Genomic DNA, 15,579 nt, shown 5'->3' with positions numbered 1-15,579 from the left:
CTAAAAGGAGGAAGAGAGAAGAGGAAAAAGGCATAACACACACACACGCACAACGCTGTCACAATTTGTCACTCAATCCAGTCGCTCTCAAGTAGGCAAAGAGTGCCTTGTATGCCTTGAGGGCAGTCGACTGCTGTGGCCACGGACAGAGGATCTTTTGCTCTGTTAATGGGCGAGGATCGAGGCATAAATGACACGTAAAGGTACCTACGTCGTACACAGGAATGGAGAAGGCGTTCTCGGAGGTAAAGGTGTGAAAGTACACGGTTACTTTGCTCAGAAGCCTGCAATGAGAATCACCAGATCATATAACAAAGTAGCAAGGATGGAAACAACAACAAAGAACAAACAAAAAAAACTGCTTAAGCACAAGGCGATGACGCGGAAATGAGGGGCAAGACGAGAGGGCATGCGCCAACAGCGTTCTCTTTCTATTGCTTTTGTCCACACTCGCATGTTGCAATAACTACTAGGTGAGCAGTGTAGGAGTACTTAAATTGAAGGAAGTTGTCGAAGGTGAGTGCCAGAAACAGACAGACAGAAAAACTTTATTGAGCAAGTGAGTTTTAGACCCAGCTGGGTCCCTGGGCCACTGCGCGGTCCCGCACTGCATCAAGTAGGTCATGCCGGGACATGACGTCGGCAGTCCGAGTCACCGCAGCAAGCTGCGATGTCGGGTCTACAGACATAAGCAGGACCTCCCAGTCCTCCCAGCTCGAGATGGCGTGCTGTCCCCGCGGGAGAGGGTAAGCAGGGCAGCCGAAAATGATATGGGAGAGTGTGGCGTGGGGGTCACCGCATAGGGAGCATGCAGGGGATGTGCAGCAATAGTGGGATAAAAGCTGCGGGGATGACAGAGAGCAGGTCTGGAGGCGTCTGAAGAGGATCTGTTGGGAGTGCGTAAGAGAGGGGTGGGGAGGAGGGTAACTCCGACGGTCCAAACGGGGTATTTGCGTGAGCTCTGCAAACGTGTGCGCCCGCTCCCTCGAGAAACAAAACAAAACTGCCTTCTTACCTCGTGCGCAGGTCAGAGTGATTGCCCATGAACTGGATAAGAGAGAGAGGAAAGAATGTTACGAAATCCTCCATTGTTGTTGTGCATTTTGAGTGCCTTCGAGGCAGTCGGTTGAAAATCCAACTAAAAGCGACGACTACGACCTTTCAGACTTGTGCACTGATTCACGTTCATCAAATTTCAAATGCTGAGCACATCGACGTCAACTTTGGTGCAATGCGCCGACTCCATTCGGAATTCGGGCTCTCAAATTAACGAAGGCACGACACATCACAATAAAGATACTCTGGAAGCAACTATGGCAAGTTTATGGAGCGGCACCAACACGAAAGAACAGATAGAACTTAAAAAAAAGATAAAAAAACAGATGGGAGGTATAGTAGCAATTAACCAAGAAGGCTGGCGTCCCACCGTAGTCCTTCCGTAGCATTCATACAACTCAATGAACGGTAGCTCTCCTCTTCTTACTCCTTATTCACACCCTGACCTCAGGACGGAGGTTAATTAGATGGAGCTGCTCTTCATCTTATAGAATCAGTTCACTTGTCGCCTGCAGTACAGTAGTCTGCCGCCTGAAAACAGCAATTTTGAGGCAATCCGAGTGGTCCCTCCAGCTTCTATATTGTTCAGTAGTTTTCATCCAGTACAGCCCTGCGGCTGCACCACATTTAAACTTCGGTCACGAACGAATCAAACGCACTAATGCGAATTCGCTGCCCTTGGCACAGTTAGCAGAGTAGCGACGCGTAAGCGTTTTAAGCAAAACTTGCAAAACATGTCGCTGGGTATGCGTGTTTGCGTACGTACATTTCACCTCGGGCTGCAATTGCAAAGTGTTTTCCGACACACCATTATACTTAGAATAGCTCACTTAGGCTAGCGCTTAGATTTTCGCATTTCATTTGTGGACCGCCTTAAGAACACCCCCAAACGTTTATGTACTGTGAAAGTTGTGAATGGACCATAGCTGCTGCATACTGCGCAGCGGGGGGTTTGGAAGTGGGCTTGCGCAGCCTCTATATTGCAGAAACTTAAAGGGACATTGAAGACAAACTGATGTTGGACTGTATGGAGAGATTGCGGCATTCTAATGACAAGGAGGCTACCTTCACTTAAAACGGAGCTTTTATAAGCTAGAAAGAAAAAAAAACAAAAAACCCAAAAAGCTGGGTGGATTTCTTAACCAAGTTCTTATAGAAGAAAATGCGATTTCATTTAGGTTACCTGCTATAGTGTCTACAGTAGGTGTCTAATGTTCCTCTTGCGATTTTCCTGCCAAAACTCCGGTTACAATCGGTTTCATTGCCCTTAAATGGCATGCATCAGTCATCCCCTTCTACAATGTTCGAGTACCGTTCATTGGATTATCAGATGGGATTATATTAATGCGGCTTACTAATCGACTTAATTCATTTTTCAGGGTGGGCCTATTTCCAAAGTATTGGGGTGCTTAAATATGGGCCAACTTCCGAATTTTGAAATTCTCAGATTTTCAAATTTCGCGGCGCCCACGTGGCATTGATGACGTCACGTTCCTCTCAATAGCATTTATACATCGCGGGATGTGGCCGCTGCGGTGGCTCAGTGGTTGTGGCGCTCGGCTGCTGACCCGAAAGACGTGGATTCGATCCCGGCCGCGGCGGTTGAAATTCAGTGGAGGCGAAATTTTAGAGGCCCGTGTACTGTGCGATGCCAGTGCACGTTAAAGAACCCCGGGCGGTCGGAACTTCCGGAGACCTGCACTACGGCGTCTCTCGTAGCGTGAGTTGCCTTGGGACGTTAAACCCCCGTAAAAAATAAAATGAAATCATCGCGGGAAGTCCTGATACCGCTACTGACGCATTGGCGCAGCGGTTAAGCGATCGCGGATCTCAGAGGCTAGGTTAACCATAATTGACTTCATGATGGTGGCAGCATAGTCTCTCTTGCTGTAGACGTCACGAGCTGGAACCGTGTGGCTGGTTAATTTTAAATGCCATTTTCACAGCAATGAATGCGTGTTTGGTACTGGAAAAACGTCAAAATAGCTAGAAGGTGCCATAGAAACAATTTCTGCCACGAGCAAAAGTTGCATGCAGTTGTCCTCAGTGTCCCGTTTGGAAGTTGCAAATTTGGTGCCTGTAAAAAGAAATTTTCTTAATTATGAAATATAGAAGTTAAGTTCTGTGTGCAACAATAATGTGTTTCACCGTGGCTTTCTGAGAATGAAGAGCAGAGCGAAATGTTCAGTGAGCATGACGTAACAGCTCGAGCTCAGGTCGAGGCCAGACCCTAAAAAAAAGGGAGACAAACTCACGCACAACCTCGCTCACTGATCCTACAATTTTTAATATTTGTTTCAAGAGTTACGGAGACTTCTTTATCAACCAAAAAGCGCAACAGTTTGTTAGACAGTCAGTACTGTTTGAAACAGCCGCAAACATATTTCTTTTACAAGCCTAATTTAAAAGCAACTGATCTCGCTACTTAACCATGACAGAATGTTCATTCCCTGACATACTTAGACTAAATCTAACGACGTGTTCAGTCTGAATCTTCATGGGTGTATAGGCGTTGAACAGTAGCATTTATAAAGATTGAGTCCGAGAGCTTTAATTTTCCATCGTTAGGAAACTTCATTACCACTGGAAATAATTCGTTACTCCAACGATAACAGAAAATCTTTGTCCTTTCTTTGTCGATTAAGTATGGTTAGCTTGCTGAGAAAAACAGGAGACATTCAAGGGCCAATGATCCCTTGAATGTGAGTGTGCGCAATGTTTTATGTGCGAAGAAGAACTGAGGTATAAAGTGAGCTGCGTCGTGAGTCAATGCCCCAGGAATAACACGCTATTAAAAAAGCGCCACTCGTTCTAATGCAAATACGTTAACGTGGCTACAAGTGCCGCCAGTAATATGGTATGTAGTTGGTAGCAAATTGCAAAATCCAACCCAACGTAGCTCAGTGCTCAGTGCGGAATGAAATTTTAGAAACAATTCTGAGAGCAAAGGGTTTTCGTAAAAAGTTACGCATTATTAAAAATGTGAAATTCTTTCATTTCCCTGTTGATTCGCCCTTGTGAATGCTATGATCACTTGACAGTTTTTATCTCTTAGCTTAATGTGGCCTTAAGGTCTTTAAAACTGAATTGAAAAAAATGAATGAGGTTTACAAGCCACGGAATTATGAACAAACGGTTTTAGTTTTCACAGCTGCCACAACCAGCAGTGTCGCACTGAACACTCAATATGATAAAAAAATCAATGCGGGAATTTCGAATGTTGGGTAATTTTATTGAATTTCTATAGGTGTTGGAAATAGGTGGTGGTAACTCAGGAGGCATTTTAGTGGGTAGATTTTGCAGCGAGGAGGAATTGTCGGTCACGATAATCACCATTTTCTAGCAGAATCTCTCGAGACTCTCCAGTTCTCTCAAATCTGCAAGTTCAAAATATCCCATTCAGATGCTCAGAGTTCTCTTCTGGCATTCGATGCTGAATTTCCAGAATAGTTGGGCATGTCGTAAGCTTTGATTTGGTCGTGAAAACTAACCACAATAAACTACTCATTGCGTTATGCGTGAAAAGAGAATGATAGTCATTCTGTCGGCGAACTCGCTGTTTTTTACTGATACTAGTTTTTATCCAATAGCCGCATCATCCTGTTCATTATAAAGCTAAAAAGAAAGACGCATATAAATGACAGATTAAATAGGGAAAAGATCTTTTGCAAGTTGACCATCGCCAGTGCTTCATTTTCTGTCCACAGGAATACAGGAAAACAGAAAAACTTACGTTTGCCAGGGTGTTCCTTGATATCTCTTTGTAGTAATCTCTGTCTCTGTAGGGCAAAAAAAAAATAAAGTAGCTGGAGAAGCTAAACAAAGTGTTGTCAGATCTTTGTTTTATGGGTCGGTATTTTGTAAATGTTTCCAATGGCAACGCTTTTGCCGCTGCCACAATTAAAAAAAACATATGTGATCCATAGAATTGGCTTTAAGAAAATTTTTGGCCTTCGAAGATTTTTGAGAAATTAAGCAGACACGGCAGAATTTAGCACATGTGTATCTATATCTAGGTGGAGCAATGAGCGCCGTTCACTGCATTTTTTAGAAATCGTGTGTCCGTACATCGGAGATCCGCCGTTCGGTCCAGTGGCCGCATTTCTGGCCACGGCGGCCGCATCTCGATGAAAGCTCAATGCCAAAACGCCCGTGCGTATCGCGCGGTGTCAATATACGTTTAAGAACCCCCGACGTGTGTAGCGAACCATGTGTGTAGTAATCAGAAGGACTACGTGCAAGCGGCCCATTTTAAAATAGATGCCATGAGATGCCGTCACCGCAGTCTTTCCTACTGCTGTGGTGTGACGTCTAGCGGTTCTTGGTCGCTGTGGCTTGGCGTATTCCGATTTCGTGTGTTCAAGTTAATAAGCCCTGCTGTCTAAGCACTTCCGTCTTTAATACTCGATTATTTATTGTTTGCGCACTTGTGGCAAATAATGTTCGAGTAATAGAGCTTAAGCACGAACACTGCGCGTTTTGTAGACATTAATTTATATTTGTACAATATGCACTTCTGAAAAGTTTCGTTTTTGTAGCACATTGTTAAAGGAAGTTAGAAAGGCTGGAAAAAAGCGTAAGTTCCTACAGGAACTTTAATCGAAAATACCACAAATTTTATTTCTAGTTTGAAGATCAGACAATAAGACCACTCTATTATAAAAAGAATTCGCGTACTCACGGCAGTTGAATTAAATGAAAGAGTCATTTAAAAAACATACTTTGCTTTTGTTCTGTTTCTACACATTTCTGCGTCGTAGCCAACTTGATTATGTCTCTCTCTTTTTTTTGAATACTTTCTTTGTACATCAAGAAACCGGTCGAAATTGTTTAAAAAAGACGCCGACTTCACTTCCTCACAAAATTTTCGTCCAGAAAATGGACAGAACGGGTCCAACACGTCCGTAGTGAACCAGAATAGCTGTTTTCTTAGATAGATGGGTAAAATTTAGTGAATAAGTGGAAATTGAGAATGACTAAATTATTTTAAGGACCAGTAACTTAGATTTAAGAATTAGCAATTCAGGATGAGGTACAAAATCAGCTTCAGCATCAATTTCAGATATCAGTTGAGTCCGAAAGCTTCAGTATTTCATGTGCTCAGTGTTCGTTTTTGCACGCGTACGGCATTTTGTTTCATTCTAAATTAAAGGCAGTTTTCATTAGAGTGACGTGAAACCCAAAGAGTGCCTCTTATAAGGTTCGGAAATCTTGCCAGGGGGACATGTTCACGCCTATCGAGGAGTTACTGATGACGACCAGCTTAACATTGCATGATTTTTCTGCTTGCAATTATTACGTAAATTGTAGAACACCATGACTTCCTATTTTCTGCAGCAGTTCTGCCACGCAAGTGAAATTACGCAAGAAGGAGTTTCCAAGGAGAGAATACACTTCCCGTTACAACATGATCCTGCGTCTTGCATTCTCGTTCACAAAGTCTACTCAGCCAACTTAGTGCATCTCGACCTCCAGCTCGAGTATTCCTATGTAATGGTGACTCTCTTTCTCTGGAGAGTGGTCCCATACGCGAAACTGATGAGATACGGGTACCCGGACTCAACATCCACAAACACAGACGGCCAGACACTACATTAGCCAACCTCTGTAAAGTGGGGGACCAGGTGGGCTGCATGGTCAACCGTGTTTCGAACAAACGCGGGGGGTTACGAAGTAAGGATGCCTTGCGGCTGGCAAACGTCTTCGTAACCAGTCGAATTCTCTATTCGACTCCTTATATCCACTTGCGGAAACAAGAGGAGGATGCCCTGAGGTCATTCTTCGCAAAATTATTAAACGTGCCCTTGACCTCCCCATCACTGCTTCAAACAGCCAGCTTATGGCCCTTGGGGTGGTGAATACTTTGCGGGAGCTCCGAGAGGCGCACCTTACAAATCAGTACACGCGCTTGTCGCAAACGGAGTCGGGTCGCTGCCTTCTTGCTCAACTTCATATCCAACACACCCCTCCAATGGAAGACAGGTTTCACATCCCAGAACTGTGGAGACGCGCATTCTACGTGCGACCTCTTCCAGCAAACATGTCACACGAAGACCATAATGGTCGGCGCCTGGCACGAGCGGAAGCCCTAGCCCGACATTATAGCAACAAAACAGGTGTAAACTACGTGGAAGCCTCCGGACCTCACCACGGGGGATGGTACACAGTCACGGTAGTTCACAACAACAACACAGTTAATGGCCTTACCTTCAGAGCCCGCAGTGCAACACAAGCAGAAGAGGTCGCGATTGCTCTCGCGGCCTCACATTTCGATTCAAAATACATAATCACCGACTCGCGAGGGGCCTGTCGGAACGTCGAACAAGGCTGCACTCCCTTCCTAGCCTATCAAATATACCAAAATTGCATACGGGATACGGACCCCGCACACCGTTACCTCATATGGGCCCCTGCTCATCAGGGGTTGGCAGGAAACGAGGCAGCAGACGCAGCCGCCCGCGCGCTCTCTCACCGTGCTGTTTTCTCCTCCCCATCCGATCAGGAACCCAATTTTAATCCGGTCTATACCTTCAAAGATGTTACAACCTACTATCAAGACAGTCATAGCCTTTACCCTCGCCCCTGTAAAACACTCAAGAAGGTGGATGAGCGGCTCCTTCTCCGCCTTCTCACCAATAAATTGCTTTGCTCGGCAACACTAAAACATTTGGACACCTCCTTTAACGGCAGCTGCCTGCCCTGTAGAGCGGTGTCTTCTGACACCTTCCACATAGTGCCGGCCTGCCCCTCCAACCTGGCTATTCCCCCCCCCCCCCCATCCCCAACCAAAATCGGGAGGACTATGAGGCGACCCTGCTCGGCTGCCACGACTCACAGGCCCAACAAGCTTTAGTCGGGCGCGCCCTGGCAGCGGCCACCGCCACCTGGGTCCCAAACTAGGAACCTCCACCTAGTGCTTGTAAGGATCGGTCTCTTACGGGCTGATCCAAACATACCTCCTGCCCCTTCCTAACGTTTTCACCACCACCACCACCCCCGTTCAATTCCTGTCGAGAGCCGTTAACGCACAGTTCGAGACGCGCGCTGATCACGTGCCACAGCACTTCAATAAAGCGAAACTGTTCGTTTTATTCTTTACAGACCAGAATGAAACTCTGTGGGCTTGTTCTTGATTGGTTCTAGAATTCGTTAAATTTATGAAATGGCTGTGCTCCTTTGTGGGCTCCCTCTGCTGTCGAATACAAACACAATGCTTCCGACTGCCTCCTATTAGCGAAGAGTTCAAAATAGCGAAAAAACTTCATGCCGCTCTACAGTTCTGAGGTACGACACCACTTCATGTGAAGAAATGCATTCCGTAAAAAGTTTGTGTTCTTTGCAATATAATTATAATTACTAATTGCTAACTATAGCTGTTGCTTCAGGCGCTGTAGTGAGTTTGGAACTCAGGGCAGTTTTTCTGCGTGCATTCGGAAAAACAGGAAAATTCAATCGCAAGGCCAACAATGAAAAAGGAATGAAACACAGGAATGGGATACTTACGTGCACGTGGGGTGGCATTTGCACGACAGTTCTGTCGAGGAAAGGTCCATGATGGCTCGTGTGTTGGCCACACAGTCCTCATTGTCATAGTCAGCTGGCGAATAGGAGGACAAGGCTTTTGAGAAGGAAGAGAAGGCGGGGGGAGCCCCAAATTTTACGCGAAATTAATTGGAAGGAGAAAAATTAGCATTATTCGTAAGTTTATAGCCTTTTTTATTTATGCATTCTGTAATTATTTCGCGACTTTGTTTTCGAGATGTAAATGTTCGAGTATTAATAATTCGGAACTTCACAAAATTTATACGCGGAAAAAGGTGGGCAGCACTTACATGTGCTTTACATGAAAGGTGTGTAAATGCGATAGAAAGATCGCTGTTAGATTGGATTGGTGCGTCAGTATTCCTGCCTATCGACCTGACATTCCGCCAAAATACATAGGCCCCCGACTCTCCGTATTTTATTCTGTGCAAAACTGCTTCGGCAGACTTTGACCGCAGCATTCTTTGTGCCTCCTACTTCCCTTATAGGTACAGTGACGAAGCCAGTCATTGCCACAGGAGCCTTATTTCTCACGCTATGCAATATACGCAGTCTGCATCGCGGTGCGCGCTTGTCATATCTGTGCCACCTGCCTCTCTGGCCGCAGATCTTTGCTAGCATGTCCTTGGCTCATGTTGGAGACATATGCCTGCACATGGCAAAGCGCAAGGCTGCCACACAGTCTTTGTACGTAGCGGAGTCTCCACGCTTGTGGCTCTCTTCAAATTGTGTGGCGACTACCGCCTTTTCCCGTAGTAACGGTGAGAAAGCTCGCATCTTTCGCAGCCTTGACTTCTTCCCACGAGACGTGCTGCTAATTCCAGAAACAGGCGACTTCCGAGACTCTGTATCCCATCCTCGATAAACTCCATTCGCCTAAGTTCTTAGGTTACACTATGTGAGGACACTAGGGAGTAGATTCTTGATGTTGAGTTGCCCCATGCGCGCCATGTCAAAGTATTTATTCAGACACCACGTTAAACTTGCGTAAGGGGCAGACCAAAAGGCAAATAAATGCCTGACTAAAAATCGCCCCTCTCTTCTCTAACGATGCATGTGCATATCCCATCATATGATGGGCGAGGGTTACTACTGTAATGGTGACCCATTACATGTCTGCAGTTCGCAAGACGTAGCCTCCATTCACAGCAGTTCAGAACCCGTCCGGTTCTGAATTGCGGGCGTTGTTCTCCACCATTGATGAGCTTCCTGCTGACGACCAAGGGAAGAGCTACTTTGATAACACTTGCTGCAAGGTGTTCGTTTTCAAGTTATACCTCCCAACAGCGACGTATTCAATGCATAGAGCCGTGGGTACTCCCGCCCGATTGCCAGATGACCACACATATCCTGTGCGCCATCCTTTTCCGCTTTTCCACTGTAGTCAGCTACGTTTCAATAGTACACCGGACCTTTCCATCTAGGTCTGGCTCGGTTGCTTCATGCCCAGAACCAGTCCTGGTGAGTTTCCACCACTGCACTATAACATAACATTCCGTACGCAAGATCTGGCCGGTACATCAGACCATGCAGCAGACCATATACGAAGGTCTTAAAACTTTGGTGCTCGTCAAGCTTCGTTCAAGTGCAGATTCATGCAGTGACGCATATTAGCTCTTTATGCCTGTCACGCATGCGGCGTCTTAGTCTCTTGGCCACGGAGTCGGCAGCGGCTACTGCGTCCACAAGAAGTGTCGAAACGTGTTCCCCACCATTGGAAACAAATCGAAACCTGCGTCGGAGAGTGGTGGCTGTTCTGATAGTATCGGGGGCGCAGTGGGGATTAGATGCCGCCTTTGAGGGTCGATCACATTATTCAGGTGCTCGTCCAGAGATCTTATGTCTCCTGCTCGGGGCGCATAATGTGGCAGCACAGAACAGCTGCTGGGCTGGGAAGGGAGCCGTGCAGGTTCCTCTATGGGCGGCTTTGTCAGAATGGCCGAGTGAGGAGGGTGGATTTTGGACATCGTTTGGCTACCGCATGGATCTACTGCAGCGACCGTTTCCTCCGAGAAACACTGCGTGCAACTTCTACAGTAATGTACTCCCACCGATTGCAACTACTGATGTACAGTACTTCCTTTTAATGTAATCGAGACCCAGCTGAATAACACTGTGTTCCATTTTCTTCTTTGGTGGTCGACATGTTACGACATGTTACTGGCATGTTACGTTACCTCATAGGTTTTTCATCCTCCTTGGGTGTAGCTTCTAGGCTCTGGAACCCACGCTGAAGAACTGTGCGTACTTGTGAAATCGACCGTAAATCCCCTCCTGATTGCCCAGTCATCATTGCTGCACTGTTGCTAGTAAGGCACCTGGAGCCGATGATGATAATTGCCTCAGGTGCATATGTTAGCATCGCCTCGCGAAGGCTCATACCCTAAACAGGCGCATATATGGGCAAATAGTCATACAGCTACGACCATAGCCAGTCTGAATTGTAAGGTTGTAGGTGCAATGGGCGAAGTAAAGCTGAACCTGCGTAGCCACCTAGTAGGGCTCCGAGAGTCATTTGCTGTACTGTCTATGGCCCCAGTACTAAACCGCAACAGGCTTTTGCAAGAATACTGTATTGAACTGAAAGCATTTTACCGCGACCTGTTGTGTTGACTGGATCTGTGTGGGAATATGAAATTTAGATAGGATATCGTGATGACGGAGTCTGAAACACCTATTGAATAACTCTGGTATGCACATAATTAGTACGGAGATTAGATTACTGCTCGAACCATGGCTACTCAGAGTAATCAAGCGTGTCACCCACACTAGTGACGCAACAGCTGAGCAAAAAAAAAAACCTGTATTGCAACTCTCTAACGGAAAGCAAATCATTCAGGAGCAAATGTTGGAGATGCTAGAAAAAAGTGTCATGAGCGGGGGGCACTCATGGAAGGGACGGAGGGAAGCCATCTCATAGGGAAGGAATTTTTGACGAGAAAACCAGACTGAATACCATTTCCTTCAGGCGAAGAAGGCTCGAAAAATGCACTATACAAAAAGGAATAGAAAGATAGTCCAACAGTTCTCAGATCTTTTGGTGCAGTGAGGGTTTGGTGTAGGATCAGAAATTTTCGGCAGTGAATGGCTGCGCAGAAGTAAAAATTAGAGTGAAAAGTGTGAAAGCTATCTTGAAATACTTTGAGAAGTTGCGATGGGGAGGCGGTTTGTCTGGACAGTTAGATGTTTTCAGGAAAACAATGGGAAATGAACTTCTTCATTCGATCGTGCTGCAATACAATCTGTATTGTTAGTAGGTAGGGAGGCATTCAAATATGGCTTTTGTAAAATAAATGAAGTAATGCTTACATTCACAAATGGGATATGTGTAGTCCGCAGGCAACTGGTAAGCGCTGGTAATCGCACTGGACTCGCACTTGCAACGTTCCCGAATCATGCTTTGCAAGCATACCCTAAGGCAGTCCTGTAAATAAGAGCAAACATACAATCGGACGCATAATTGCGTGAACCGGCACTTTTATATTGCCGCTTCAAAAAGAGTTGCCACGCGTTACTTAATTGTCTACAATTATTAAATTCTGCTGATGTTTACGCGAGCTATACCTGAATCTCAGCTAACCTTAGCTTACCTTTGCTTACAAATAACAAATAATCATGCTGTTCCATATTCATTAGTGAGGCTTGTTTAACCCGTTTTGTTACTTTGCACTGTAATTAAAATAGCTTAGTGAACTATGTCCTTAAGGTATGTTCAACCTCACTACTGCTCAGGAGGCTAGGGCTGAATTTATTTTATCTCAGTCCTGCATAGTAACATTCAAAACAGGCTTATATGCTCGATCACTGACTCATCACTCAGCAACCAGCCAACTCCATCACTGACTCCCTCACCAACCAACAGAATCACTCACTGCTCCAGTCACCAGTTCAGTTCTGCTTTGTGAAATGACTGGAAGTTCCCCTTGAAGAGTACTGGTTCGCGCTCGTATCGCACATCAGAAAAATGATGTCCATGGGCTAATTGCCTTTCCTAAATGAATACTGATGACAATTTCATCGAAAAATTGTCCTCAGTAAAATTTGATGCTCTGCCTCATTCTGTGTACGCTAACATATCTCCGGCATCAAAATTTACGGCTGAGAAAAATGAATAAAAAAAATTCCAGCCACTCGATACATCCTCGGGAAGGCTACATCGAGAATGACTGGTTGCCGCCGCTTTGAGTTGAATGGCGATGCAGCGTATCCTCTGTGATACACGTTAACACATTCGGTGCCGAATCACACAGATTATGGCGAAATCAGCGTGTGATAGCGACGCGTGTACTGTCTGTCTTTTCGTGCGCAAAAAGCTCCGTGTTAGGTGACAGTGGTCTCTTTTTCGTTAGAATTCCGTCGTATATCGATACAGGCCAATTTCAATTTGTCCTCAGTGCCCTTTTAACTTATCACTTTTCAAAATCACTTTTCAAAGATCAAGATTGGGATTTGACTGTATCAATTGATTTGCGCATTCAAACGACAACTATGCTACTTTGACTGAGAAGGAAGGTTTCGTAAGCTGGGAAAGGCTAAATTAAAACAAAGTACAGGTGTCGCCACCAGCGGAAAATTTCGCAAGTAGACTGGGGTACGACGTCAGCATAGGTTTTTGGGCGCGGCTTCAAGAGGCTGTAGTAACGCTGCCTTTCACATCCCGATGGGAATCATTGAGTCCTTTCTGGAAATTGGAAAATTAGAAAATAGTTTTTTTTTGGGGGGGAAAGGAAATGGCGCAGTATCTGTCTCACATATCGGCGGACACCTGAACCGCGCCGTAAGGGAAGGGATAAAGGAGGGAGTGACAGAAGAAATGAAGAAAGAGGTGCCGTAGTGGAGGGCTCCGGAATAATTTCGACTACCTGGGGATCTTTAACGTGCACTGACATCGCGCAGCACACGGGCGCCTTTGTCTTTCTCCTCCATCGAAATGCGGCCGCCGCGATCGGGTTCGAATTCGGGAACTCCGCATTTATGGTCTCCCGTCAAAATTTTGAATAGAGTGGCAAGAAAAAAATTGAATACATTTTCTCACCATAAATTCCTCTTTTGATGTAGGATTTTAGTCAATATATCCAGAGAGAGTCATAGGATCAATTTTTACTTGTACTACGCGTTTTTTTAATAAAGGTCCTCCCTCCTCCTGCTATTCTCGCGCATTCGCATCTATGTGCACTCGCTCAAGTTCCGCTGTCCCCGTGGTGAACATCGCACTGCTTGACACTGAACAAGAACGCGATATGCCGATGATGGCATGGTTTACCTCCTTTGTGTAGGTGGTCCCATTGGCAACGAAGTTCTCCAGATGTGGCGGCCATTCGCTACGGCATGGGTGTTCGTACGGCTCCGGAAGGCCCATGCGCTTAGTCTGAAGAGAGGCGAATACACAAGTATTCTTTTCATTATTTGCAAATTTCTATTTTAAAAACAGTGAGGGAAACGTCGGTGCGGCCTGTGCAGGTGGGTGGTGCAGAAAGGCGGACACTGAGTACTCATTATCATCATCGGCCTAACTACGCCTACTGCAGGACAAAGGCCTCTCCCATATCCCGACAATATCCCGGCTCCCATATCCCGGCTGTGCCACTTTCGGACACCTTACGTCACCATTTACGGAATAAAGCTCAATTGACGATTTAAAAACTAAAATAATAATTAACTTTTAGTTTCTAGTGTTAGGACGCAAGGTTATGCTGCGAAATTGAAGGCCGTCAACATCGAAAGCTAGCCCGGTTTTTGAATATTATGACTCGGCATGCCACTTGTCAGTTTCACTCGTCCTTTGTCTCTGCCCTTGTGTATATTTAATTCGTGAAAAGTTTTCGTCCACCCAAAGTATATATCAACTAGCGTCACCACACATCTTACCAGCGGGATAGCGATACGTGTGTTATTTCACTTTGCTGAAGTGCTAACAACGGAAGGAATACTGTAGAACAGATTACAACAGAGAAAGAATGAACGATAAATTTAGTTATTCTTTGCGTCCTGCTTGAGATGAAATTCACTTCTGTGTTTTGCTACAGTATTTTTGTAGAAAGGTGAACAAGGAGAGTGCATACATTCGGTCGCCGAAATATTTGGTACATAAAAAACGAAAGGACACATACATTACGACAGTGAAACTTTTTAATGTAGCCAAGTACCCAGGATATCCACTCTCTGCAAACAAGTGATTCAGAGAGCCTTTCGTGTTCGATGAAACGCTCTCAGGTGCCAAAAAAAACAAAAAAATATGCACTGACGTTATATTTTTATGGAAATATTAGTAATAAGCCCCATGCTAAAATTTAGCGTACTCTGCTTTTATTCGTCCGCTACCTGTACTACGCAATATCGATAGCAACGAAATGAAAGACTGTATCGTCGGGGTGACTAAAGTAAATTGCCGGCAAAGCGTCTTCAATTTTCAAATGTATACCGATCTTGCCATATTCAAGGCATTTTGTCCACCGTTCTCATAACTTGCAGGAGAAAGAAGAAGAACGAGCACGCACTGCGCCATGGAACTTTTCTCCCGCTGCCTTGTGAGATTAGCAGCACTAACAACTTGACCAGTGTTTATAGTGCGTCGCAATGTGTATAGTATACAGGATTATTTTTACAGATATTTATGTCCAAACTATAGGAGATAAGGCGGCGCGCTCTGTTGAGCTGGACTGTACAGCAAGGTGGACATTGTGCACGTCGTATGGACCAATATATAAATGATTAATTAACTGAAATTATCTGCAAAATCATTTATTTTTGATTTCCAGGGGCATAGTTATATTTCGAAATTGAGGACCGCCGATATCGAAGGTGAGCTGTGCTTTTAAATTTTCTTAATAGGCAACGTGTTTCGAAATATCGGACGTTAAAAATACGCATTAAAAAGTGCGTTGAGTTGGCTTTCCCGCATGGTATATTTATAAATTGGCGTCTAAAGCACATTCATGCATCAAATACAAGCGCAGTGGCCGTATTTAATGATGTTGAAGC

General features: G+C 45.2%; 1 protein-coding gene across 1 annotated transcript in view; it reads right to left on the bottom strand.

Moving 5' to 3' along the window:
• Positions 1-11,429: 11,429 nt before the first annotated feature.
• LOC144129847 (degenerin mec-10-like) overlaps positions 11,430-15,579 on the bottom strand; it is a 16,114-nt gene continuing 11,964 nt past the window's right edge. The window contains exons 5-7 of the mRNA XM_077663912.1: positions 13,862-13,966; positions 11,908-12,022; positions 11,430-11,455 (exon numbers count right to left, since the gene is read on the bottom strand). Of these exons, the coding sequence (XP_077520038.1) occupies positions 11,430-11,455; positions 11,908-12,022; positions 13,862-13,966 (246 nt within the window). The remainder of the gene's footprint in view (positions 11,456-11,907; positions 12,023-13,861; positions 13,967-15,579) is intronic.

This window comes from Amblyomma americanum, chromosome 4 (genome assembly GCF_052857255.1).
Source record: "Amblyomma americanum isolate KBUSLIRL-KWMA chromosome 4, ASM5285725v1, whole genome shotgun sequence".
Classification (NCBI taxonomy): domain Eukaryota; kingdom Metazoa; phylum Arthropoda; class Arachnida; order Ixodida; family Ixodidae; genus Amblyomma; species Amblyomma americanum.
The sequence above is the reverse complement of the archived record's forward strand: the minus strand, read 5'-3'. Positions and strand labels throughout refer to the sequence as shown.